The sequence below is a fragment of the Protopterus annectens genome, chromosome 8.part0 (genome assembly GCF_019279795.1).
Source record: "Protopterus annectens isolate FY-2018-M chromosome 8.part0, PAN1.0, whole genome shotgun sequence".
Taxonomy (NCBI): domain Eukaryota; kingdom Metazoa; phylum Chordata; order Ceratodontiformes; family Protopteridae; genus Protopterus; species Protopterus annectens.
In genome coordinates, this window is record NC_056741.1 from 209,599,689 (window position 1) to 209,627,599 (window position 27,911).

At 39.1% G+C, this 27,911-nt stretch overlaps 1 protein-coding gene across 1 annotated transcript in view; it reads left to right on the plus strand.

Annotated features, from left to right (window-relative positions):
- The first annotated feature begins 2,870 nt into the window (after positions 1 to 2,870).
- LOC122808192 (guanylate-binding protein 2-like) overlaps positions 2,871 to 27,911 on the plus strand; it is a 994,936-nt gene continuing 969,895 nt past the window's right edge. The window contains exon 1 of the mRNA XM_044079160.1: positions 2,871 to 2,979. Within this exon, the coding sequence (XP_043935095.1) occupies positions 2,871 to 2,979 (109 nt within the window). The remainder of the gene's footprint in view (positions 2,980 to 27,911) is intronic.

Consider the following 27,911-nt stretch of genomic DNA (forward strand, 5'->3'; position numbering starts at 1 on the left):
TAGAAGTAATCCAAGAATGCCACTGATATACTACAGAAAGTATTAATACACAAAATTGCTGCCAGAGGCATGGGGATACAGTAGATGAATAACAATCATGATTAGTTATTTTATGAAAGCAAATACATAAGCTAATTACAATACAGATAGCACACCCTTATGAGCAGACCAAGTGGTATGTGACCTGGGTACTCAGGTTGATAGTAAGCAGAACTTCCACCAGCATGTACCCAGAGGAGTGATAAATCCCTTGTATGTAGCACAACTCCTGAGCATGAGCAGGCCATCCACATCAAAGAACATTATAGTCCCACTGTTCTCAGCCACCATCACACCAATAATTGAGTACAATTCACCCTTTTGCATGTACTCACATATCTTCCAGGGGTGATTTACTCAGGTGTATCAGTTTTGACATAGTGAGCTCCTACACATTTTTATCAGCCATACATAAGCATTCTTTGTAATGCATAACCATTAGGAGTTGAGACTACTGACTTCTCTTCAAGGTGTTTACAAGATGCATGTGTGATATGTGTTCCTGTGATGCATTCAGTAAATACATAGCTGCTTTACAATACTGCTGGCATGGGTTACACTCTTGAGAATGTGGACTGTGACATACATATGTCATGCAAACCTCTCAACTAGCCAGGATTGCTTGTGTTATAAACTACAGATGTAACAGTGTCCCTCTTAACACCTCCAGAAAGTGGTCATTATTGAGGAAGGTATCCTTGATTCCCCTAATAGATTACTGACAAATCATTACAGTTGTACAAGTGTGTTCATGCAGAACATGTATAATAACTCACAATCACATATTTTATGTCACTGACACAGATTAATAGTGTTATTATTCTGATATTGTCCATGATTCTGAATGCTTCTGTCTACTGTTTTCCATGAGCCTGTTGCTATGTGTACTGATTGGCTGAGACCTATGCTGACATTACATTCATATTCAAGCAACTCATTTTGCACATCTTCACAATATGCACATAATGCCTATTGTATATACTGTCTTTGATAAATGTCCTCTCCAGCAATCATTTCAGGGTGCTTATATCACAACCCTCCATCTCCATTGATATGTGACCTTGTCTGACAGTAACATAATATACAATAACTGTGTGATAATATGCCCACACAGGAGGTATAAACAGCAGTACGTATTACATTATGTATATATATATATATATATATATATATATATATATATATATATATATATATTTATATATATATGATTACTGCTCAGACTACAACTGTCTTGGCTTTGGGGTGAACGTATATTGACATGTCCTTATCTGGTGTACACTGCCATGTTTCACTTGTCCTCTTCCCCTTTCTTCATTCCTACAATTCATATGCATATCCCTTTTCGATACACACACTTCCCTAGACAATAGTATTTACAGTGCAGTTTATGTACCCTAGAGGATCACCACCAAACCTTTATTTCAGTATGTATAAAGTATGTTTGTATTGTACTTTGTACTGACTACACTTTCCTGTAATGTGTTAGTGCTATATTAATTTCCTTAAATTAAACCCTGGTAGTCGCCATGGCTGTTTGCACAATCTCACAGAACAAGCTTGTTCTTAAGTACACTTGTCTGCCTGTCAAAATGTGCTCATGCTGATTTTCATGGTTTCCTGGCCAGCAACACTGTTGCTAGTCATGAAACCTCTCTTGTATCCACATAAATGAGATGCGCAGCACACATATGCGATAAGCACTGCTTCTCATTCTGCAAACAGGAAAACTCTGTGTAGGCTTCGCGCTAAGCCTACGCAGAGTTTACTGAATTCCCAGGTAGGTCTTTTAGCAGAGTATAAACTTTTAAAATCCATATTACACATTCAACTAAAATATTATGTAAAAAGATTTTATTGTTTTATTTCATTAGTACTCTAAAGGATCATTCTAAGAATGTACATCCCTTTCATATCTCCTAATATAATTTAAAAATCATTAACTGAGAAATGATAAGATTTGTTTATTTTTTAAATATTATTAACTTTCTGTAACATGGTACTACAATATATATTCATTCATGTAAACTGGCAATATAGCAAAGGGTTAAACAGTTAATTTGCAACAGAACTTCTTAAGTGAATATGCACACTAGCTTTCACAATAACGGGACACAAAACTGTGTAATGGTTTGAAATAACCTAAAAATAAATGAATACATATTTAACCTAAAGACTATGCATATGATTTGGCAAAGAGGCTAAAAATAAGTCTGCAGTTACATCATTAGGAAAATTTACCTTACATAACGGAAGATAGAATATTATATTACTATTTAAGAAACAGTTATCAAAATATAAAAGTGGGCAGACCCATAACCTTGGGGGTAGGCAATAAATTATGTAATATCTGTGGAAAGTGCACAACATTCTGAAGAAGTTAAAAGGATGTCTCATAAAAGTTGTTTATTGAGGTACGGGATTTTGAGGTGAAATGTGATCAGCTCAATAAAGTGTGAACCTTTTTTTTCACTCTTTAAATAAAGGTTACTTTATTAAGATGTGCAGACATTACAGTTATAAAACCCTACACTGCATACATGTCACCAGAAATGTAACCAATGTAGCAATATCGATCATTTGTGTATTAGTTGTTCATGTTTATGTTCCCCATGCTGGCTATGACATGTCTTTGGTATAATATGTGACATGAAAAGTTCCTAAGACTGTTTAGTTATTAAAAGTAAACGCAGACTGAAGCAGCAACTGTGCAGACTGAACATAATGAATGCAGAACTGTACATCACAATAAATAGTAACCAGATATAAAGCATTAGTGGAAATTATTTACCAGTGTTACTCACAATGGAATACCAATAATGATTTAGCCCATGTCTTCCCCTTCTTCTTCTTTCCATGCAGATGATGCATCAGATGTATACGCTTATATTGCAGAAGACTTCTCTTGTAAACAACCAGAGATAGCAGATTACCTAACATGTAAGTATACCATTCTTTATTTCTAATATACGGCACCCAACAGTAAAGGTGTCAATTGTAAAACGTTTTTTCATGAGCAGCCAGAGACAGCGGATTCCTTACAACATTCCTCCAATGAGCAACAAGAGACAGCAGATTCCTGAGTGGAATTTCACACTTCCTGCCACCTACAGATTTCCTATCTTTGCCTGAGCTAAATTCCAGAGAAAACAGTTTTCCATCCTACTGCAAATATACTCATAATTTGTCTTATAGGTTCACAGAAGGTTACTAGGCTAATGACCCTAGAGCCCTTACAAGCCTAGCCATATTTACCCCAAGTTGCCCCAATTGTCAGTGGTTAGGTGAGTGAAGTTTGCAGAGGTAAGGGTCTATGGTAGTTAATAACAACTTCCTCTGTCCAGGAGGAACATGGACACCACTCCAGGAGGAATTTGCAGTCACTCATTCATTGATCCAGGTTCCATTTGAAGAGAGTCATGGAGGGGCTCTGTTTCATATGAATTAGAAGTTTGTTCTAGACAAGGGACAGACATAAAAAGAAATCACACTTTCTTACTTACTACCCCTTATTTAGGTCAACAGACCTTGCTGTCCCACATGCTGACTGAGCTGTTCAGGGAAATGCTGTTCCATCATATTACTATGTGGGCACTATCTCAGATATCTTTTGCAAAATATAAACATATGCATAAATATATATTTATTGCTAATGAAGTCTGTCTGCAAAGTGGTAGTTGTTAGACACCAGGTACCAATAGGATATTTCCCAACATGATATATGCTTTTATTTTATGCCATGAAGTACCACAAACGTTTTTTGCATGTCAAACTAATTATACAGGTATTTATTTATTGATTGACTGATTGATTGATTTACATTTAATTACCGGGAAAGTCCAACTGGGCAGAAGCCTAATTTCAGTGAAGGCCCAGGGAGAAAAGCTCCAAATTATTACAAACAATTTTAAGAACAATAATTTTACAATCTTCAAAAACAAAACAAAACATCTGCAGTTTAAATAATTATAACAAATTAGACATAATATAAATAAAACATTAGTTAAGAACTGATACAAGGTATATAGGTTCATAGGTTCATAGGTTTATACTAGGCTATCTGCCCTAAGGCATTTATTTATATGAAAAAATACTGTGCCCATTAGTTTGTTGTGCCTCTGTCCAGCAGTGACCCAGAGATGATTCCCGGGGTAAACCTACGATCTCCCATCCACAGGTCTAGATTTCTCTTGAACAGAGTCAGCGAGGTGCTCTGCCTCACATGGACCGGGATTTTATTCCACAGCATAGGGAGTCTCTGAGTGATAAATCTATCCCTCCAGCACGTCCTATTTATATCCGTGCTAAGGTTTAAGTCGCTTGCTCTAGTGGTTTTGGTGGATTTGGATTTTTGAGGTGGAGCATGTCCATTAATTCCGGGTTGGACATGGCCTTGTATGTCAGGCACATGTCACCTCTGAGCAGACGGTATGCGACTGAATAGAGCTGGAGTTTCTTCAATCTGGCAGCATATGACAGATTTTGGAGTCCCTTTATCCTTTTGGTGAGGAACTTTTGGGGTCTCTCCAATTGCTGCAGATGTCGGGTGAGATACATCCCGAATGGGGCATTGTACTCTATCATTGGTCTGATAAGTGAAGAGTACAGGGGAACAATGACCTCACTAGATCTGGATGTGAATCCCTTCATGATCAGGTGGGCAATGTAGAAGGTCTTTCTAACCACTTTAGCAATGTGAGTGTCAAAAGAAAGGCCACTGTCAACCTGGGTCCCCAGGTCCCTGATGACCTCTTCTGTGCTTAGTGGATTTCCACCTATATGGTAGCTTGGGGTTACCTTGTTTTTGGTATGACTATACATTTTTAACTTCAGGCCATGGCTCTGGCACCAGCTATCTGTTTCCGTGAGTCCCTTCTGAAGGATATCCGTGTCCGATGCACTTTCCACTATGACAATCATTTAATATTTAGATATATTTTAGACAGTTTGTAGAGAAATTAAAGGTAGTTAGTGTAATAAAATAGTATTTGCAATATAAAGTGAGGGAAACAGGCTTATGGTATATTTAGAGAGAAAGTCAGAGAAGAGAATTAAAGAAGTAAGTGAAGAAGGGGTAGTAAAGAGGTATACGGAATGAGAAGATACTTGTTCACATTTGTGGTATAGTTTATCCTGGTTTTGAGCAAGAACAGAGCCAGATTTTAGTCAGGAAGTCTTTCAGAGTGGTTTTGAAAGATGGGAGAGTGGGTACAGACCTGATGCATAGAGGCAAGGAGTTCCAGACCTTAGCAAGCTTGTACGAATATAGACAATGCCCAGCAGATCTGCTAGGGTTATAGACAGATAGGAGTTTTTGGTCACTGGATCACAATGACCGACTGGAAACATAGCTGTATTGAATGTTTTTAGTGCTGGACAGGCAGTTGGATGCTGGATAATTTTATAGGTGGTAAGAAGTTGTGTATATGTTAGTTGATATGGCAGTTCAAACTAATTTAGGCTTTTCAGTGCTATACAGTGGTGGGTTCTGAAAGGGGTATGTTTTACAAATTCAGCAACTTTGTTAAAGCATTGTTCAAGTTTTAATTTTTGTGAAGTCTGGAGGTCAGTAAAGATGGAAGCACCATAAAGAAGAGTGGGAAGGAGATAAGTAGTGGCAAGTGTAGTTTTAGTTGCATCGGTGAGAAAATATTTGGCTTTGTAAAGCATCCCTAGTTTATGATGAGTTGTTCTTATGCAATGTTTTTGTATATGCGGGTCGAATGTAAGATTATCATCCATTATCACCCCTAACAGTTTGCTGTGAGAAGTGACTTTAATGGTTGTATTATCATGAGAGAGAACGTTAAATTTTGTTTTTTCATGAGAGAGAAATTTGGGGAAAAAGTAGTAGTTTGTTCTTTTTTAGGTTGAGCATGAATTGTGAATTACGAAGCCATGTTTCAGTGGCTGCTAAAGTTTTCTGAGTAATTATTTGGAGATGTACCACATTGAAAGATGTCCAAATGAGAGTGGAATCATCTGCATTTTGTATTATGGTGGCCTTGTGTGGAAGTATAGAGTGTTGGTAAAAGTGTTAAAGAGGAGGGGAGCAAGGATAGAGCCTTGTGGTCACCGGTGATGACTAGGAGGCAACTATTGTTAAGGGACGAAACTGATGATGCACCAGTTACGTGTGGTGAATTTAAACAGATTGTATTTCTTTTAACTCAATTGACTGTCCCTAAACTCTGAATCTGGGACTTTATTGCCTGGCAACCAGCAAAATGGACTAAGTTTATTTGCTACAGCAACTATGGGGCCTAACAACAGAGTTTCCCCAACAGTGGAAGTTCCTGGCGGGATTTTATTGGGCTACACCGATCCACAGGAGCAGCAATTGAATCCAGTCAGCGCCAGCAATACTAAGAGTAATTCTGTGAAAAAAGACTTTGATTTTATTTCGTGGACAAAAAAACTATTTCAATTTAAACAAGGTACTGTTACTGTTAACAACAGCACGAGTAGTTGTGCTGAACATGATTTTAAAACTTTTAATGACAAATTGTACGCATTTAAGAGCACGCAATTAGAAATAGATTATATGAAGGAATGTTTGCGTGTGCAGCGTGTCCCTAAGGGGTTACGCTGTTATAAATTTCCAAACAATGCTGTGGCTGGTTCATCTCTTTACAACAGTTTGGTTAAAATCTTTGACAAGGCAGGGCTTGAAATGCTAGAATGTATGATAAGGGTCTATGAGGAAAAAGCTGGTTTACTACTTGAAGAAGTAACATCACTCAACGACTCTGTGGTGAAACATAAGAATTTTTTAGGTGTTAAAAGAGAATATGATCGTGTTTTTAATGCAGTAGATCGATATTGTTTAAAAATTGTGAATCGTAAAATCAGGAAACTGGAGCGTGACCTCATAGAATGTAGGGAGGGTAAGGCCTACCCATTGTTGGGTAGAAACAGGCAGGACACCAAACAGTTTCATAACCAAAACAGTGACATGGTTTTCAATGACAATGTCCCAAGTGATGAACTAGAGATATCAAGAAGAAGTGAGAGGCTTGCTCAGAAAAATAGTCAGAGTGGCCCATCGGATTTTCACTATCCCCCAGGCAGACCAGGGGGGAGGAATGTAATGCACCAACTGCAGATGTGGAACAGAACACGCAGACAATAAGTTTAGGTGATGTATTTGATAGGATTTCTGTTGATGAAGCTCTTAGAAGTTCTCATGACAATTGTGTTTTAACTAAAAAGAATAATTTTGTTATATACAATTATACTGATAGCATCTTTTTACAAAAGGGTTTCACTTTGTACCATCACGTAGAGTTGATTTATGTAACATTTTAGTTGACTTGAAGCTTTTTGTTAGACACTTGAATCTTGCCTTCTATTTTAAAGGTCAAACTCAGATTAATGAAGGGCTCTCTAGGCCTAGCACATTCAACCCACCCTTAAACCCATTGTTTAAATTATTTGAAGATTTCGTGGAGGCAGATTTACGAGACTTTTGTTTGAATAGGTCTCATATTCCATCGGTTAATTTCAGACAAGAGCTTAGTCAGTTAATCAAGAGGCTTAGTGATGAAGACATTCGGGTGATGAAGCCAGATAAGGGTGGGGGGCGTAGTTTTAATGTATAACATGGTATACAACACCCACATTCACAACATGTTGCAGGACATTGAGCATTACGAACTGGTTTCTAGGAATGAATTGAATGTAGCACATTCTAAAATTTCTTATTTACTCATGGATCACTTATTACAGGGTGTGATAAATGAGAAACTATATAACTATCTCCATGTTAGAAACCCAAGGATACCTGCAATTTTTGGAATTCCCAAGACACACAAGGGCCTAGATCCTTTGAACTTCAGGCCTATTGTCTCAGGAGCTGGTGGAATAACAGAGCCCTTAGGAAAATTCATTGATTTTACCATCAACAAATTTGCTTTTGCTTTACCTCATGTTTGTAAAGATTCATGGGACTTTCTCTCTGGCATCCAGCAGAATCTCTATAAATCAGAGCTTTTAATGGCCACCATTGATATAGTTGAGTTATTCCCTAGTATCCCTCATGCTGTAGGGTTAGAATGGTTCAACGATACTCTAGCTGCTGAATCTGGTTTAGGGTCTAACACGATTGGATTACTGGTTGAATTCATGGAGATTGTCCTAGAAAACAATTTTATTTATTTTAAGGGCGACATTTACAAACAGAAAAAGGGTGTAGCAATGGGCACGGCTTGTGCATCTAGTTATGCAAACATTGTGTTGCACCACTGGGAAAGCAAATTTGTTTTTTCCACGTATTGGGTTCAACACATCACCCACTATAAACGATACCTGAACGATATTTGTCTGTTATGGGATGGCTCCTTAAATCAATTTTTAGACTTTATGGTTTACATCAATTCTACCACCCTCTTTCTGGCTTTTACTCACAATGTAAACAGCGATCATAGGTTCATAGGTTCATAGGTTTATACTAGGCTATCTGCCCTAAGGCATTTATAAGCCTAGTTATATGAAAAAATACTGTGCCCATTAGTTTGTTGTGCCTCTGTCCAGCAGTGACACAGAGATGATTCCCGATCTCCCATCCACAGGTCAAGATTTCTCTTGAACAGAGTCAGCGAGGTGCTCTGCCTCACATGGACCGGGATTTTATTCCACAGCATGGGGAGTCTCTGAGTGATAAATCTATCCCTCCAGCACGTCCTATTTATATCCGTGCTAAGGTTTAAGTCGCTTGCTCTAGTGGTTTTGGTGGATTTCGATTTTTGAGGTGGAGCATATCCATTAATTCCGGGTTGGACATGGCCTTGTATGTCAGGCACATGTCACCTCTGAGCAGACGGTATGACTGAATAGAGCTGGAGTTTCTTCAATCTGGCAGCATATGACAGATTTTGGAGTCCCTTTATCCTTTTGGTGAGGAACTTTTGGGGTCTCTCCAATTGCTGCAGATGTCGGGTGAGATACATCCCGAATGGGGCATTGTACTCGATCATTGGTCTGATAAGTGAAGAGTACAGGGAACAATGACCTCACTAGATCTGGATGTGAATCCTTCATGATCAGGTGGGCAATGTAGAAGGTCTTTCTAACCACTTTAGCAACGTGAGTGTCAAAAGAAAGGCCACTGTCAACCTGGGTCCCCAGGTCCCTGATAACCTCTTCTGTGCTTAGTGGATTGCCACCTATATGGTAGCTTGGGATTACCTTGTTTTTCCCGAAGGGTATGACTATACATTTTTGCGTTTAACTTCAGGCCATGGCTCTGGCACCAGCTATCTGTTTCCGTGAGTCCCTTCTGAAGGATATCCGTGTCCGATGCACTTTCCACTATGGCCCAGTTTGCAGTCGCCTGCAAACTTTGTCAGCCAAAGTCCTCCCATGTTGGCCTGTACTTCTGAGAAGTAGATGCCGAACAATAGGGGGCCAAGGACTGAGCCCTGTGGGACACCACTTGTGACAGTCTGACATAGCGCCAGCAACTCTAACCCTGTGGGTTCTGTCCTTGCCAGTTTGCAACCCATCTTGTGACATATGGGTTTACATTTAAGCTGGTAAGTTTTTCTACAATACCCGAGTGGGGTATTGTGTCGAAAGCCTTTGCAAGGTCAAGATAGGCTGTATGGACTGCCTTTCCCTCATCAATGGCCTTGGTGACTGTTTCGAAGAAGTCGACCAAGTTCAAAAGGCATGATCTTCCCTTGACGAAGCCAAACTGGGTCGGGTCCAATGTCTGCAAGTCCCCTATATCTTTGTTTATGAGCTCCATTATGATCCTCTCCATAGCTTTGCAGACTAGACTTGTTAAGCTTATGGGGCGGTAATTACCAGGGTCCGTAGTAGCGCCGCCTTTGTGGAGTGGGACCACAGTTGCCGTACGCCACTCCTTGGGCACGTATCCTGTGGTAAGGCTGAGATTAAACAGCTGCCTTATGTGCGGGTTTAATTCCTCATTTAGCTCGTGTAGCACACAGCCGGGGACACCATCCGGTCCCATTGCATTATCTTGATGTTGCCCTTCTTAAAGATGTCAATAATGGTACTTTTCAATCTAAGATATATAGAAAAAATTCATTTTCTAATTCCTACCTACATTTCAACAGTGGTCACCCCTTTCACCAGAAGAAGGGTATCGTGAAGGGACAACTCATACGTGCTTCAAGGATGTGTAGCACAATGGAGCTTTTTCTTGACGAGGTTAATTTGCTAAAGCAACTTTTTGATGAAAGGGGTTACCCAGCATATTTAGTAAATAATTTGGCTGAGGAGGTTATTGCTGGTAGGGAGGCTATTTACTACCCTCTGTTAGGTAAGGGGGCATCTGGTGGCATTTTTTCAAAACCATCGGAACAGATCGAATATCAAAATAGTTTTGTGTACACCTTTTCTGGGGATTCGATTCCTCAAAAATTGAACAATCAATTAAAAAATATTGGCCAATTTTGGTACAACATGATGATTTTAAACAGATTGTTAAGGAGCATCCCCATTTTATTGGGAAAAGGGATATGAACCTTAAGGGCCTCTTTGAGATCAGACCTGGTGTGGACAAATAAAGATTTTATCCGAAACTTGGAAAGTACAAGTGTGGTTCATGCAAACAATGCCCTTATGTGCACAATGACAGTTCATTTTTCATTCCCTCTAGGAGGTTTAAATTCAGGGCTGAACGCCTTTACAACTGTGGTACGAAAAGAGTTGTCTATTTTGGTTTTTGTACTCAATGCTCCAGTTTTTACGTAGGTAAAACTGAGAGAACCCTTAGAAGGAGGTTATATGAGCATCTTTATGACGTTTCCAAGAAAAAGGAAAATAATGCTTTTTTTAAGCATCTTAGTACATGCCATAATATGCAACTTAAGTTTTTAATCTTAGAGCAAGTCCTGCAGAACAGCAGAGGGGGTGATTGGGAAACCCGGCTTGAATATAAGGAATTGTTGTGGCAGCTCAAGTTGAACGCAACTAAGCCCCCTGGTTTAAATGACAGCATTAGTATTATGAGTGTTTTGAAACTGAGGAGGGCCAAGTTATGATTTCATACATTAAAAATTTTTCAGATGGGTTGTTTATTTTAGTTATTTTGCACAATATTTTGTTTTGAGTGGATTTTCCATATTTTGGTTATTTTTTTATATGTTTAACAGAGGTCTTTGAAACCAACAGTTCTTAATAGATCTTTTAGACACAAAAATAATTTTTTAAGACTGTTTTAAAGTTTTTTAAGCTTGTTTGTAGCTTCACAGAATTGTCACACACGTTTTATTACGAGTTGTATTTTAAACACGTTTTCATAATATTTTGTACAATTTTGTTGGTTATCAGACATTGTATAATTTTATTGAATGAATGAATTACTGTTGGCACTTTAACATCTGATTTGCATATTTTATTAGTTACTATTCTAGTCACATGATATGGGCTAGAAAGTATTTAAGCCTTGAATTTTTGACCATGGTTTATCTTGAAAAAGCCTGGTATGCCTCCAGGCGAAAGCGCTTGATGTGAATTCTTTATTATTATTTTTCATTAAAACAGAGTTTTATTTAAGTCATTTTGAACTTTTTTGTTCCTGTTGAGCCTTTGGATACATCATTTTGTTCTTGGTATGATGAGTTGTTCTTATGCAATTTTTTGTATATGCAGGTCGAATGTAAGATTATCATCCATTATCACCCCTAACAGTTTGCTGTGAGAAGTGACTTCAATGGTTGTATTATCATGAGAGAGAACATTAAATTTTGTTTTTTCATGAGAGGGAAATTTGGGGAAAAAGTAGTAGTTTGTTCTTTTTTAGGTTGAGCATGAATTGCGAATTACGAAGCCATGTTTCAGTGGCTGCTAAAGTTTTCTGAGTAATTTTTTGGAGATGTACCACATTGAAAGATGTCCAAATGAGAGTGGAGTCATCTACATTTTGTATTATGGTGGCCTTGTGTGGAAGTATAGAGTGTTGGTAAAAGTGTTAAAGAGGAGGGGAGCAAGGATAGAGCCTTGTGGTCACCAATGATGACTAGGAGGCAAGTAGAGAACACAGAGTGCCATTTTACTAACTGATACCTATTGGACAGGTAGCTTATGAACCACAGAAGGGTGGGCTAAGAGAGACCTAGTGAGGAAATTTGAAGACGTTTGTTGTGACAAACTGTGTTGAAGACTCTAGACAAGTCTAAAAATAAGGAAGAGACCAGTTTGCCATTATTTCTAGCTTTATTGGCAGTATCTGTATAGGTTGGAAGGACAGTGCTAGTACTATGGGAAAGATAGAAGCCATGTTGTGTAGGGGATAAGCGTTCTTCCTGCAGGAGCTAGTCTAGAAATTGATTTTGAAAACATTTTTCAAGTATTCTGGCAAGATGAGATATGACTGCTATTGGTCTAAAGTTATTCATGTCTGTTGAATTTCATCCTTTGTGTAGAGGGATAATGTGGGACTTTTTCCAGGGAGATGGAACATGGGATTTGTGACCTGACCTGTTTATAAGGATTGAGAAAGGATAAACAATGCTACTGGCTGCTGTTTTTAGGTACTCACTTGGAAGGTCATCAGCTGAAGAAGAGCATGGTTAAAGATTTTTAAGAGTAGTTTTATATAGGAAGTGGGCACAGGTTGGAAGGAGAAAGTGGATATGATGATATGTGGCTGTTGGATAGGGCTGGAATTAGATGTTGAGGAATTGTTGGTTAGAGATGCTATACTAGCTATGAAATAACAGTTGAACTGCTTTGCCATTTTGAGTGTTGAGTTATCGAGTGAAGATGTTGAGGTGTTTTATATTTTTGACATTCTTTCCATGCTTTTTTGCTATACCGCATTAGCATACTATTCTTTTCGGAGAGCTAAACTGCATTACTTGTTTACAGTCTCTTCCTTCTAGGAGGTGTAAGACTATTTAGGATAGCTAAAAAAGTGGTATTGAATTCTATTACAGCATCATCTAATGGGAGGATTTTTAGGACTTTCCAGTTAATAGATGATAGTGTAGTAATGAACATTTATGGGTTAAACATGGAAAGGTTACGTGGTGTTTTATAAATATGCTGTTCAGCTACATGTGTGAGATGTCTTGTCATATAGACTGGGAGATGATCACTGAGAGAGTCTGACATTGTACCTGTGATGGAGTATTTGCTACGGTCTAGTACTAGTATCCAGTCTAATAGAGAATTTGATGCTTTAATGTGTGGGGCTATTAATTGGGTCTATATTAAATCAGCGAAGACTTAAAAAAGTGAATGCTGATTTATCGACCCCATGTAAGCAAAAGCTTACAATCCCAAACACTAGGAACAACAATTTTTTTCCCAGGGAAAAAAAAAATCGCTGTTCCACAATAAATAAATAAATAAATAAAAATAAAAACATCAAAACATTACATAAAGTGGCGGGCTTCGCCCCCCCCCCGCCCCCCTGATGTGGGGGGCTGTGCCCCCCACACCCCCCCTACTTACATATACCAACTCTGAGATCGCACTACAGTGATGAAAATGGCAAAGTAATGGAGGCAGCCAAGCAATTTCTTTCCCAGGGAAAGAAATCACTTATATGCCGTTTTGCTATTTTTCTGATTCGTGCTTTCAAGTTCAATCAAGACGTATTTGAAGGATTGCATCTTCAATCATATAATAGGAACCCTATTAATTAGCTGTGTGAAACCATATAAGTTCATGCTAGATGTAGGGGAGTTAAGAGTTTATGTCCAACAACTGACATTCACATCAGCTGGTAATATTTTTTTCTTGTGGAAATGTTAAGGATATCCAAAGTAGGATTTCTTCTCATATAGCTGTGTTGTCGCTAGGAGGGATATAAAGGACAGTAATTCATATTTGTTTATAATTGTTTACTTTGAGGAAGGCAATAAGTAGTTCTGCCGAATTTAATTTTGGTGTTAATATCACACACATTCATAATATTGAATAACAAATCACAGTATCTCACTTACTAACCCATCTAATTTTTGTCTTGGGCATTCCTAAACCTTTGTGCTGACTGGTCCTATAAATGATGTTCCACAATGCCTCCAAGTAGACATTGGTTAAGATATTCACACAATTATGATATTTATACATATTCCATTAATATATAAAGACAAATACTTACAAAATGATGGCAGAAATCACTAGAGAATTTTACTGCATAACATACCATTTCATTTGAGCTGAACTTTGTTTTGGCTCATATTATTAAAGGAAATATTATTATGGTGCATATTCATAACTCTGAATGAAAACAAATCATAGTATATCCCTTATTATACAATGACCCTCCCCCCATTAATATTCCAAAATGTGCATGCTAATTGGCCAGCGTGCCCATTGTAAATCCCACAATACACCAACAGAAAAAAGTCCCACCCAGACTTTTTTCTGTTGGTATAAATTGTCCAAAATCTTTTTTTTTTTTTTAATAAATACAAAAAAAAATGGAGTGACTGAGACTTTATTTTTCTATGTTGCTTCCGTTGCAAAGCATTGATGTACTGGATATGCGTAGGAATGCAAGTCTCATACACATGTGCAGTACATCAACACAAGGAAGCAGTATACCACCACCTGCGGAAGAACAGTAATGCGCCATTATACAAAGACATTATTTAAGAAAAAAGTTTTTTTTTCTTAAATAATGTCATTGTATAATAGCAATAACTGTGGTATATTGACATTTACCCACGGTTGGCTTTATTTAATCACTCGGGTGAACCACACCAACAAAATCTTCAATATACCACACCATGTCATCGGTTACTGCTTAATTAAACACTCAGACAGGAAGTTGTGAAAACCTGTATGCTGACTGGGTCTATGAAATGCTGTTTTTCAATCTTCTACAATGCTTCCAAGTGGACACCACATAAAATATTTATATAAATGTGATGATTCTGCATGTTTTATTGCCAAGTAAATATAAACATCTAGAAAACAGTTGTAGTTATACACCAGATGATAATTACATTTTTGAGGATTATGTATTCTTTCATTTGATAACATGACACCCCATGTAAACTCGTCCAGGTATAAGTTATGAAAGAAATATTTATTTGACACACTGACACATTTTAACAAGAAAACATATCATAGTATTTCAATTAATGAGCACCCTATTTCTATTCAAAGCCTTTCCTGATCTGTGTGCTGACTCACCATGTGAAATTATTTTCTCCGAAGCTAAATGCATATAGCCAAAGAAGCCAGAGAGCTTACTCTGCCATTGGGTATCATTACCCAGGTAAAGGCGTCTACATACCCTCCAGCAAACGAGTCACCAAAGGAAACACAGCAATAATTCAAAACTACTTGTTACCTAAATATACAACATGGACTGTAGTAAAAATAAATACATCATTCTAGGGTCACAACACTGGTATGACTACAGTGCAGCAATATGTTTTATAGTGGTTGCTAATAACAAAACAACTTGCCAAAACTGTCCAGTGTAAAGACCTCTAAAATGCAGTCATTCTCCATAAATACAACAGCAGTGTCTGTAATATACCTAATTAATTCCAGTGCATCTGTGTGTGTGTATGAATGTGTATGTGTGTACATACATATATAAACTGGAACGATATTGGTACAAATTGCCAAAACAGACCATTGTCATAAATTCTAATGTAGGATCTAGTTAAAGCTAGGCTAAGGCCTGGAACTCCTTATATCTATCCATCAGGTCAATACCCTCGCTCCCTCCCATCCTTCAAAACTAGCTTGAAAGTTTTCCTAGCCAAAAGGTGGCTCTGATCTTGCTCAACACCAGGATAACCTATAACCCTAAATGTGAACAAATACCTATTCATACTATACATGTCCTTACTCTACCTTCTTCACTCACATCCTTATTTCTATCAATTTCTCTCCCCAGGCTTTCTCTCTAAATATACCATAAGCCTCCTTTTCTCTCACTTCATATTGCAATTCCTGTTTATATTATACTAACTTACCACTAATTTATAAACTGGCTAAAATTTCTCTATTAATTATCCTACAACATGTATCTATTTTTAGCCAATGTTTTCACACTATGTCTATATTTGTTATAATTTTTTTTGTATTATTTTTAAAGACTGCAAAATTATTATTCTTCAAATGTTTGTAATACTTTGAAGCTTTTCTTCCCAGGCCTCTGCTGAAAATGGGCTCCTATCCAGTCAGACTTTCTCAATAATCAAATGTCAATAATAACAACAATAAAAATAATAATAATAAAATACAAGTAAACAGCATTCAAACTGGTATTGCTTCTTCAAACCGTAGTTTATTAAGTAGATACAAAAACAGAGTGCCTTTGCCCTTGTCAGAGCTTCATCAGATCTGAATTATAAGTTGTTGTGTCTTTCGGCTTTTTCCGGTTAGGGGTCACCACAGCAGAACTCTGGTCTGCTAATGACTGGTAGTTGATTTTTACGTGCCGAGTTACCAGCCCTGATGCACAACCTTCAACGAAGGTACATCCATTCACGCATGTCAACACGCAGAAGACGCTCTAGCTGAGAATCGAACTGGACAGTGTCTGTGAGGCGACAGCGCTACTGCAGCACCACCACCGTGTTATATATGAGATCTGAATTATAAGTAACAAGTAATATATACATTATTACTCATCAAAGTAAGTCCAAACTCAATATGCATTGACTGCTAATCAGTGTGCTAAGTGAAATATCAAATAATGTAAACATCTTCTCATGCATTTTTGTTATATTACTAAAGTAAATAATAAAACAGATGGTAGTGAGATTCACATCTGTGTAAAATACTGTTATGTCAGAAGGAAGGAGCATGGTGGTTATCCAAACTCAAAAAAGAAGCATGCTGTTAAGGGCAGAGGTGTAATTAGGATTTAGCAACTTTGTATGAGTCTAGAAAGTATTTCAGAAAAAAATGAATAAAGAAGCCAGACACTGACTTTGTACTTACCTAGATAAGGAATAAACAGCACCAAACACAATAAAAATGCAAACTATGTATTTACCACTGTTCCAATCACTGTCATTGAATGTGATCTGTGTAAGTGCTCTTGGATTAATGCCTTCATTGCAATTTGCATGTCTTTTTATTTGGAAAATATAACTTAGATCTTTGACAAGTGTGAAAGTGCTCATCTTTGTTTTTTATTTAATAAACCAAGGTTTAAACAAGCAATACCAGCTCCTTAGCATGGATCTTACATTACAATCTATGGCAGCAGTCTATTTTAGCATAGTTGCTATAGAAAAAGAAGTTATGTACTTACCATAACATTTGATGTTTGTAGTCCATCTCGCCCTTCATTCTTACACTTGGGTTTGGAGCCTAACCTCGGCTCCGACTCGGCAATTCTCTAGCTCAAAATATTCTGGTTGGCTCGTGGCTAGGAGGTATCCCATAATGCACTGCTAATGTATCCCAGATCTTGTTTGTTTCAAGAAGTAAATATACAGAGACAAAGAACAAACCATGTAGAAAAGTCTCAACATAGAGATAAGGCAGTAGTTACACTAGCCCCAGGTCCTCAAGGAGAGGGCAGGAGGGAGGGTTTGTAAGAATGAAGGGCAAGCTGGACTACAAACATCGAATGTTATGGTAAGTACATAACTTCTTTATGTTCTGTAGTCCTATCTCGCCTTCATTCTTACACTTGGGACAGGGTCCCTAGCACCTTTATCTTGGGTGGCTCACTGGAAAATGCTCCTGAGTACTGTGTAACCAAAGGAAGACCTGTTCCTGGAAGCCACGTCCAATTTGTAGTGTGTAATAAATGTATGAGGTGAAGCCCATGTTGTTGCTGCACAGATGTTATCTATAGGAATCTTTGCTTGAAAGGCTACCGAAGTAGAAACAGATCTGGTAGAGTGAGCTTTCACCTTAAAGGGAAGTTCTTTGTCAAATAAATTGTTAAAATCAGACTGTAAAAATCATTAGGCTTTTCAAAATGACAGTCAATAACACAGGATGCTCAAGGTTCAAATAACGTTTCTTTACTAATGTACATTAGGAGGCAAAAAACCATACATAACATGTATAGAGTTTTGACTAATTACATTCAGGAAATACCCTCAATTATATACCATTTGCAATCAGCTTTTGCCCACCTTACTGACGTGGTCAGTCACAGAGTATTTACATCACTATAGTCCATAAGTTAACGCTGATGTAATGCTTTTTTTAAAAGTTTTCCCATGAGAATATTACAGCCTTGTAAGGCACCTGGTCAGTTACAATGTCTTCCTGTAGATGTTACTAATCCAAGGCTCTTGGATTAGTTCGAATACAATGAATGAATGTCTTCTTAATATGTTCCTTTGTCTCTCTGGTAAGCAGCTGCACACTATCTCTGATAGTGTTCACAAGGCCATCCTTCTCGGTGGAGGGAAGAAAGATACACATGCATACATATTAATTTCTCTCTAACTCTGCAGATAATAATGCTGAAAGACATAAGCCTGCTGAGCTGGCTACTGTCAGGATCAGAGTTTTAATTACACTACAGCTAGGCTTCAAGCAATTACATGCAAGATCATTTCTACTGCCATTCTAGTAAAATAGAATTAAATGCATTACATATTATACTGTTTCTTCTAATAGTTTATATATGTCTAAGCACATATTTTCCTAGCATTCTGTATATGTTTAAGTACATATTTTTCTAACATTCTCCCTCCTTTTAATGCTTTTCATTCTATTCAGAAACATAAACAACATTATTTCATTCCCTAGTATCTTCCCCTCTGGGACTTTCAACTAGGCAAGTCATTTGCTTTATATTTCAGAAAGAATTTCATTTGGTATTAACAGATTCAGCTCCAGGTCTTGATACATAGTTTCAGTTACGGATACATCAACAAAATCTCTAACTAATCTTTTCACACAAGGTATCCCGCAACAAACACATGCTCCCAATATGAGCAAAACTACACAAATAGCTATCAAAATATTCATTAGGATTGAACCCCACCCCCCAAAAAGATTCTGGAAAAAGTTCGTCAGTGGGTTTGGGCCTGGTTCCGCCATTGCTGATACTTGCTGAATTACCTCTAGGTGATCATTGATTTCGTGCTCATTGTCTGGGATGTACGCACAGCATTCTTCTTTGATAAGCGCGCAAGTACCACCTCTCGCCGCTAGGGTGAAGTCAAGAGCCATTCGGTTCTGTAACACAACAGTTCTCATTGCATTCAGTTCATCAGTCACAAGTTCGAGAGCAGAAAAAGTCGCATTACTCATTACTTCGAGAAGTTTCGACAATTTTCTCAGTTCCCAGATCGATTTGACTGCTCCATAGGCCGGGATTATTCCATCCCAGGATATAACACTGTCACTCAAGTCCATATGAGTTAATTTCTCTTTATCTTTTACGGATGAATGATCTTTCCAATCAGCTTCGATTTTACCCACTGGATTAGCAGGTTTCTTGACTGAGTCCCCAGTTTTCTGAGCTATATCTCTCACATTCCGTATCTTACCCAGAGGCAATTCTGCAGTATGTCTTATTGCTGGAACCAGATAACCCAAAAAACAACTGCCGGACCAATTCTCAGGTAACCACTTATATGCTTTTTTCCCACAAACAAAATAACAATTTTCTACTTTAGTACTGATGCGGGTTAACTCTGAATGAAACATTTTCCTGTCTATAACTGACAATTGTTTATACAATTCAGGATTTTTCTGTACATCTTTCAATGTTGTTTTCATTAAGCTCAAATATGAATCATAATTCGTGCTACAACTAATACTCTGATCTTTTGCTTTTATATAACATTTATAAGACACAGTTATGTTGCAATTACTCCAACCAACTTGGAGCGTATCATTTTTGTAAAAACAAACAATTCCCTTTTGTGTAACAGGTAAATACAGTGCCACTTTGTCCTGTGATCTCACAGAACCTGTATCGAAAAGTAAATCCTGTACCATCCGCCATTCCCCGTTTGCTTTCCTAACAGGAAATAGAGGGGTATTACATGGTGAATCCAAAGATTCAACCAGTACTCCTTTCTTAAGTAATGCTGCTATTATAGGCTTAATTCCCTGTTCTGTATCTTTTCTCAAAGGGTATTGTTTCTTTTGTGGTCTAAATGCTGACTTTGGTGTGATGGCTACTGGACCTGCTGTCCGAATAAGCCCTACATCTGATTTCCCTGTTGACCAAAGAGTGCTTGGTATATCACACAAAGCTTTTTCGTCCTCTTCCAGTAGGAACATCAATCAGCTGTCCAAGTGAACAGCTGGACGTGCTTGCATTAACCAATTCAGTTTTTGCTTTTGTATTCCTTGTTCTGATAACTCCAAGTCAGTTTGCCTTTCCCATCTTGTCACTTTTTCACCCAGATCTACCCATCTGGCATTTTTATGTTTGGTTAAGCTGACATGCGGTAGCCAGTTGGACTTATACAGTCCCGTGAATTCCTGGGGTAATGAACAACTCACCACGCTATTACCTTCAGTATCCCAGTACAGGGTTCGTAATACTAACCTATTTGCAGGATTTCTGAACAATTTCTCCTCATATTCTTTATCAGGTCCTGGTGTACTACAATAGTACAGAGTACAATGTAACAAATGCTGCTGATCAATGTGAAGGGAGGGTACCTTACTGATGGCTACGTCAATAGTACAGAGTACAATGTAACAAATGCTGCTGATCAATGTGAAGGCAATAGTACAGAGTACAATGTAACAAATGCTGTTGATCAATGTGAAGGGAGGGTACCTTACTGATGGCTACGTTCATCAGTTCTTCGGTTACTGCCCCTGGACCAGTCGTAACTAGGTCCTGGCTGTACCAATAGTAGGCTTCACCCTCCGATCGCATCACAAAAGTATCCATTTGTCTTTGTGCCTCCATACCTTTCATGGTAGGAACTACTGCTATGCCAAAAAGCTGCATAAGGTCTCTTCCCAGTAAATTCACTGGACATTTGGTAGAAAGTACTATCTTACTTCTCTGGGTCATACCTGAAATAGGGTCAGTTATCGCTATATCATGGGAAAGTGGTTTCCTGTATAGCTGTCCGTTTGCTGCTTTCACTAATATATAATCAGGTGATTCAGAGTGTTCCGGTAACTTTGAGGGATGTATCAAAGTCCGTGATGCCCCTGAATCACACAAAAATTTCACTTCCCTCCCTTCCACCAGGAGTGTAACTTCCGGTTTCGTGTCCGCCAAATAGAGCTCTAAGCTCAATAAGGCTAAATCTAAAACTTCACTTTCCTCATTATCTACTTGCACTTCCTTTATTCCCTCTACTACATTTACATTTTCTTTTTGTTTATTAACCTTTCCTGATGATTTTTGGTTATTATCACTATCATATAGTCAGTCCTCATCTCCTTTATCTTCTGTCATTGCTTTCTTATTTTGTTTACAGTCCCTAGCTAGATGCCCTTTTTATCTGACTGTAATACAAATATTTCAGCTCCGTCTTCAGCAGTGAAGACTTGTGCCTTTTTTTTCTTTTACTATTAAAGTGTCTTTCAGTACGTCTAGCATACTCAAGTAAGGCTTGCAGCCTGCTTGTTCAGTGATCTATCATATGCTTTGTAATAAAGCTACTGACAGAGGCAATGCAACCTTTAAAATGCATTATTTTTTAATTGTTGTTTAAAGCATTCTAATAATCTAGCATAATATCCATCTATTGTCTCATTTTCCTGTTGTATGCATTAATTAATGCAAGTCCAGTCTGCTCTAAGTTTCCATTTCTCAGAGATTCTGTCTGTCAGACCTTTCACTCTGTTGTCTAAAAATGTTTCAGAATTTTCTAAGCTTCTGTTTTTCTACAATTTGCTTCCTCAATCCACCTGTGTGCTTGAGGTATGCCTAGTTGGTGCTGTTTTTTTGCCTGACGTCCTGCATCAGATTTAAGCTTGTTTAAGGAGTTTAACTAGTGAAAGTTTATCTAGTTTACCATCAAATTCATATTTGTTAACACATTTTGCAAAATATCTCACATTATCTGCTTGCTGCAATTGCATATACTTCACATTATCCGTTAGGGGCGGATCTCGTGATCTCTCAGTGCACTGATTTCCCATGTCTTAAAAAAGACTGTTACGTAACCCTTCTCTTGTACCACGTGGTATCTTCTTCCCTATATCCACAGTAGTGTCTAGAATGACTGTTTACTTTGCTTTGTTTTTCCCCTGATCTATGACCAAATATACAGTACTTCAATACATTCTCGTCCTGCTATCACAAATCTCAATAACAGTACAGTGTAACCTGGTCCCTGATCTAAAACAAAGACAAAGAGGGAAATTCTTCTTACCTGAGCCTCCCATTTATGACTGCATATTTTTCTTCTTGGGGCCCAGTTTTCCGCTTTTCAGCCACAGATCAGAAAGTGGACAGCCTCTTTACACACAACAATTCAGTCGGAAGTCTTTTCACTTTAAGAAGAACCATTTGTTTTGGCAGCTTCTCCTGCGCAGATTTATTACCACCCATGCACTCTGACCTGCAGCTTACCAAGGGAATTCCGGCTTCAGAAGGACCAAAATGTCAAATAAATTGTTAAAATCAGACTGTAAAAATCATTAGGCTTTTCAAAATGACAGTCAATAACACAGGATGCTCAAGGTTCAAATAACGTTTCTTTACTAATGTACATTAGGAGGCAAAAAACCATACATAACATGTATAGAGTTTTGACTAATTACATTCAGGAAATACCCTCAATTATATACCATTTGCAATCAGCTTTTGCCCACCTTACTGACGTGGTCAGTCACAGGGCATTTACATCACTATAGTCCATAAGTTAACGCTGATGTAATGCTTTTTTTAAAAGTTTTCCCATGAGAATATTACAGCCTTGTAAGGCACCTGGTCAGTTACAATGTCTTCCTGTAGATGTTACTAATCCAAGGCTCTTGGATTAGTTCGAATACAATGAATGAATGTCTTCTTAATATGTTCCTTTGTCTCTCTGGTAAGCAGCTGCACCATCATAATAATGATAAATTGTTACAAGCTACTATTTTAGAGCAGATTAGTGAGTGTGGGGATGACCAGTTTACAATTAAACAAAGGTTATTACATATATTAAAGTTCAGAACTTTATACCCTAGAGGCTTAAATGAGGATTTTAATTGGAGAATGCTGACAGTTTAATTAAATTTTTAAATAATTGATTGTTTAATTATCTTTGATTGAAGTGCCTGAATTGTATATAAAGCAATGTTTTATTTGTAATATGTACTCCTTGAAGGCGAAGGCCGAGACGTCAGAGACTTGTATTTTGTTGTTTTACCTGTGGACCTGACTTTTGGTGTTGTTGCTACTGTATGTTCCTTTGTCTCTCTGGTAAGCAGCTGCACACTATCTCTGATAGTGTTCACAAGGCCATCCTTCTCGGTGGAGGGAAGAAAGATACACATGCATACATATTAATTTCTCTCTAACTCTGCAGATAATAATGCTGAAAGACATAAGCCTGCTGAGCTGGCTACTGTCAGGGTCAGAGTTTTAATTACACTACAGCTAGGCTTCAAGCAATTACATGTAAGATCATTTATACTGCCATTCTAGTAAAATAGAATTAAATGCATTACATATTATACTGTTTCTTCTAATAGTTTATATATGTCTAAGCACATATTTTCCTAGCATTCTGTATATGTTTAAGTACATATTTTTCTAACAATCTTTGCCACTGGATGTATAAATAAAGGAAATGCAGCTGGAAATCCAGTGAGACAGTGTAGATTTGGAGACTGGAAGACCCTTCCTTGCATCTGAAAAGGAAATAAACAATTGATCTGATCTTCTGTAATTCTTAGTTCTGTCGAGATAAAAACGCAATTGTCTATGCACATCAAGCTGGTGGAATTTGTACTCCGCCTTGTCAGAAAAAATAAGGAAGAAAACAGGTATTTCAATGGACTGATTAATATTGGCCTGAGAAGAAACCTTAGGAACAAAAGAAGAGTTGGTCCGTAAGGGAACCCTATCTCTGTGAAACACCAAATAAGGGGGCTTAATAGAGAGGGCTTGCAGTTCTGAGACACTCCTTGCAGATGTAATGGCCACTAAAAATATAGTTTTCCATGATAGGAACTTGAGGTCAAAAGTTGCTAAAGGTTCAAAAAGGCTCAAAGTAAGTTTTTGAAGTACAAAATTCAAATCCCAAGGTGCTATAGGATCCATGACTGCAGGCCGTAATAAAGTGGCCCTTTTAAGGAAAGCTCTACACAATCTATGCACCATAAGGTTAGGATCATTAGTCAAATGAAAAGTAGAAATAGCTGCCAGTTGAACTTATGGTAGCTGCTGAGTCCTGATGGAAAAACTGAGTAAAGAACGCCAAAATGGCGGAGATGGGAGCTATATAAGGATTGAGGTTTCTCTCATGGGCCCAAAAGGAGAACCTCTTCCATTTACTGGTGTAAGTCTTTCTGGTAGTAGGTTTGTGAGAAGATGTCAGAATATGTACAACATCAGGGTAATAGTCATGAAGCCTGAGTAAAGATGGAATTGGAGCAGCCAAACTGTCAAATTGAGGGTGTGGAGAGATGGATGGAACAACCCTGACATGTGCGTCAGTAAATCAGGCACTGGGTCCAGAGTCCACAGTTCGTCCATTAGATGAGGTCTGAAGAACGGGAACCAAATCTGTCGAGGCCAGTAAGGAGCAATGAGGATCATTTTGCTTCCCAAGGATATTACTTTCTGCATTACCTTTGATATCAGGGGAAATGGTGGGAATGCACAAAGAAGTCCCGAGGACCAATCGTGAATGAGTGCATCTCTGGGTGCCTCCCCCTCCAGGGGAAATAGGGTGAAGTAGCTGCTGCATTTGGCATTTAGAGGGGTGGCAAAAAGATTACAGCAAAGCTGACCCCATTTGCAAAAAACTGTTCCGCAATGTGTATGTTCATAGACTACTTGTGAGGCATCAGAATAGCCCTGCTGAGTCTGTCGGCTATCACGCTGGTTTTCCCCGGAATGTGCATTGCGAGCAGAAAGGTTGGGAAGACACTTCCCACTCCTGCACTCAAACGGCCTCTCTGCAAAGGGGATATGATTTGGTCCCTCCTTGTTTGTTTATGTACCATACCACCGACATATTGTCCGAGTGGATCACAATCGTCCCTAGAGGGAGAAAGCTGTGAAGTGCTTGCAATGCCAAAAGTACTGCTCTCATCTCCAAGATGTTGATATGCAAATGAGCCTCATGTTCCTGCCATGTGCCTTGAACTGTTCTCCCTAGATAATGCCCCCCTCACCCTATCTGGGAAGTATCCGTAGGCATGGTGGTGACAGGGGGAGATGGAACAAATGGTCTGCCTGTGGTCAGATGGCTGGACTGGGTCCACCAGCAAAGATCCTGTTTGCACAATTCTGTTATCAGGATGGGATAAGAAAGAGGTAGTTGCTGCAGTGACCATTGGGCAAAAAGTAACCACTGCAGAACCCTCATGTGCAGTCTGGCTAATGGGACTAATGTTATTGTAGAGGCCATCGTCCCTAACAATTTGAGCACTGTCTTTGCTTTTGCATTCCTCTGAGGAAGTAGACTCAAATTTTGTTTCCTGAGATTCTGAATTCTCTCTGCAGGGAGGTAAGCCCTCATTGTGATGGTATTTATTTTGGTGCCAATAAAATTCACATTCTGTGAGGGCGATAATGCAGATTTTTGCCAGTTTATTGTAATCCCCACCTGCAGGCAAGTTGAAATGGTAGCGTCCCTGGCCTGTAATAGTAGATGCCTGGTGGTGGCAGCCAGGAGCCAGTCATCCAGGTACGGAAACACTTGGAATCCAAGGCATCTCAAGTGAGACATTACCACTGCCATGCATTTGGTGAACACCCTGGGAGCTGTTGTGAGACCAAAGGGCAGGGCACAAAACTGATAATGACTGGCCCCCAGCCGGAAGCCTAAGTGACTCCTTGATGCTCTGTCCATTTTGATGTGGTAGTACGCATCTTGAAGATCTATGGAGCACATCCAAACATCTTTCCCTAACAATGGGAGTAGCAACTGTAAAGTGACCATTCGGAACTTGGACTTCTATACAGATTTGTTCAATTTGCTGAGATTCAAAATGGGTCTCATGTCCTCTGTTTTTTTTGGCACCAAAAAGAATCTGGAGTAAGTCCCTAATCCTACTTGGTCTGCAGAGATGAGTTGGATGACTCTCTTTACAAGCAACTTTTGGATTTCTAGAGTTGCTGAATCCCTGTGATTGGTTGGAACATCTGGGCTTTGTCTGATCCGAGGAGGGGGAAAAGAAAAGGGAATATGGTATCCTCTGGTAATTATCCTTAATACCCACTTGTCTTGAGTGATACTGAGCCAGGCTTCTGAGTATAAGGGTATACGTCCTCTGACTGGCTCCAGAGATGCACAGTCGGGCCTCCTTTCAGGAGCGCTGATAGGGACGAGCATGAAAGGAATCACGGTCTCCCTGATTCTGCGGACCCCTGCCTCTAGGGCAGCGTCTACCATTATTTCCTCCTCCTCTGCCTTTGGAGAAGGAATCACCCTGTGCATCCTGGAAAAACCTCTGCGACTTCTTGAACCACATTTTATCACCCTTCTGCCCTTTGGAATAGGGTCTAGAAGAAACAGAAAAATGGACTCCCACGGCAGACAGGATTTTCCCTTCCTGTTTGCACCTGGTGAGTGTGTCCTTTACCTAGGTTCCAAACAATGAGGATCCATCAAAGGGAGCACTGGTAAATGTAGACTTAAAGGCCACTGCAAAGTTACACAAGTGCATCCAGGAGTGTCTTCTAAGAGAAACTCCTGAACCCGCTGCCCTACTCGCCCCATCCACTGGATAAGATATCAGCCACACGGAGGAGTTTACAATAGAATTTGAGGTAGACATCTGTGTGTTAAACTTCTCAGACACCACTTCAGATATGTTACCTTGTAGAGTCTCTCCCAGTTCTTTTAGGAGATCTCTCTGGAGCCTAGTGACGTGAGACAGGTAGTTCAGCGATCTAAGTGTAAAAGCTGCTGAAGAAAAGATACGCTTCCCATACCTAGCCATCATTCGAGACTCCTTGTTCGGTGGATGGACAGTGGAGGATGTTTCAGCAAGTTCATTTTTGGTGGCTGCTGCCACCACCATGGCATCTAGTGGCATGCCTTTAGTGAGAAAATCTTTGTCCAAAGGTGCTGACAAGAATTTATTAGGTCTTGTAGGAACCGGTTCCACAGTATCAGGAGATTCCCACACCTTTTGACTCACTACATCCAGTAGCTCATCTAAAGGTGGAGACACCAAAGAGGCGGAGGGTTGAGACCCAAAAGCCTTCAGGTACACTAACTCCTCATCAGATGGGGAGGTGGTAGGCCAGCTACCTGTCTGTTTCAGGATCTCAAGGATATCTGCGAAGGGGATATCATCAGAGGACGACTTGGGGGACCCTTCTGACTCCTCGAGGTCAGTGTCTGATGTAATGGACTCATCGGGGGAGTCAACATGTTTCCTCTTACAAGTTTCCTTCTGAGGGGGCTCCTCAGAAGGATATTCTGGGAAGACCTCGGAAGACAGGGAACCACTCATGGAGGTTTCCTAAGGGTGCAAGTCTCTGCTGTACTGGATGAGAGAAGGTGCTGAGATTGAAGTCAGCACTTTAGGGGGAAGAGTGTCGGTACCCCTGGTTGGAACTAAAGACCTGGACAGAACACTCCTCATCACCTCGAAAGCTGATTTGCCTGGCTCCAAGAATGCTCCCCGTTCCGAAGGTACAGAGGGAGTCCTTGGTGCCGAGGAGATAGGCTCCGAGGCAGATGTGGAATCCAAACTCACCCGAGCTGAAGCACCAAGAGGTAGGCTCAGAACCGAAGAAGTTTGTGTCCAAGTGTCCCCCTCAGGCCTGACTGGAGAGCTTAGGACCCTAGACCCCACTGACGGCACCGAAGGGGTTGGAGCGGATATCGGAAATGAGACACCAACTAAGG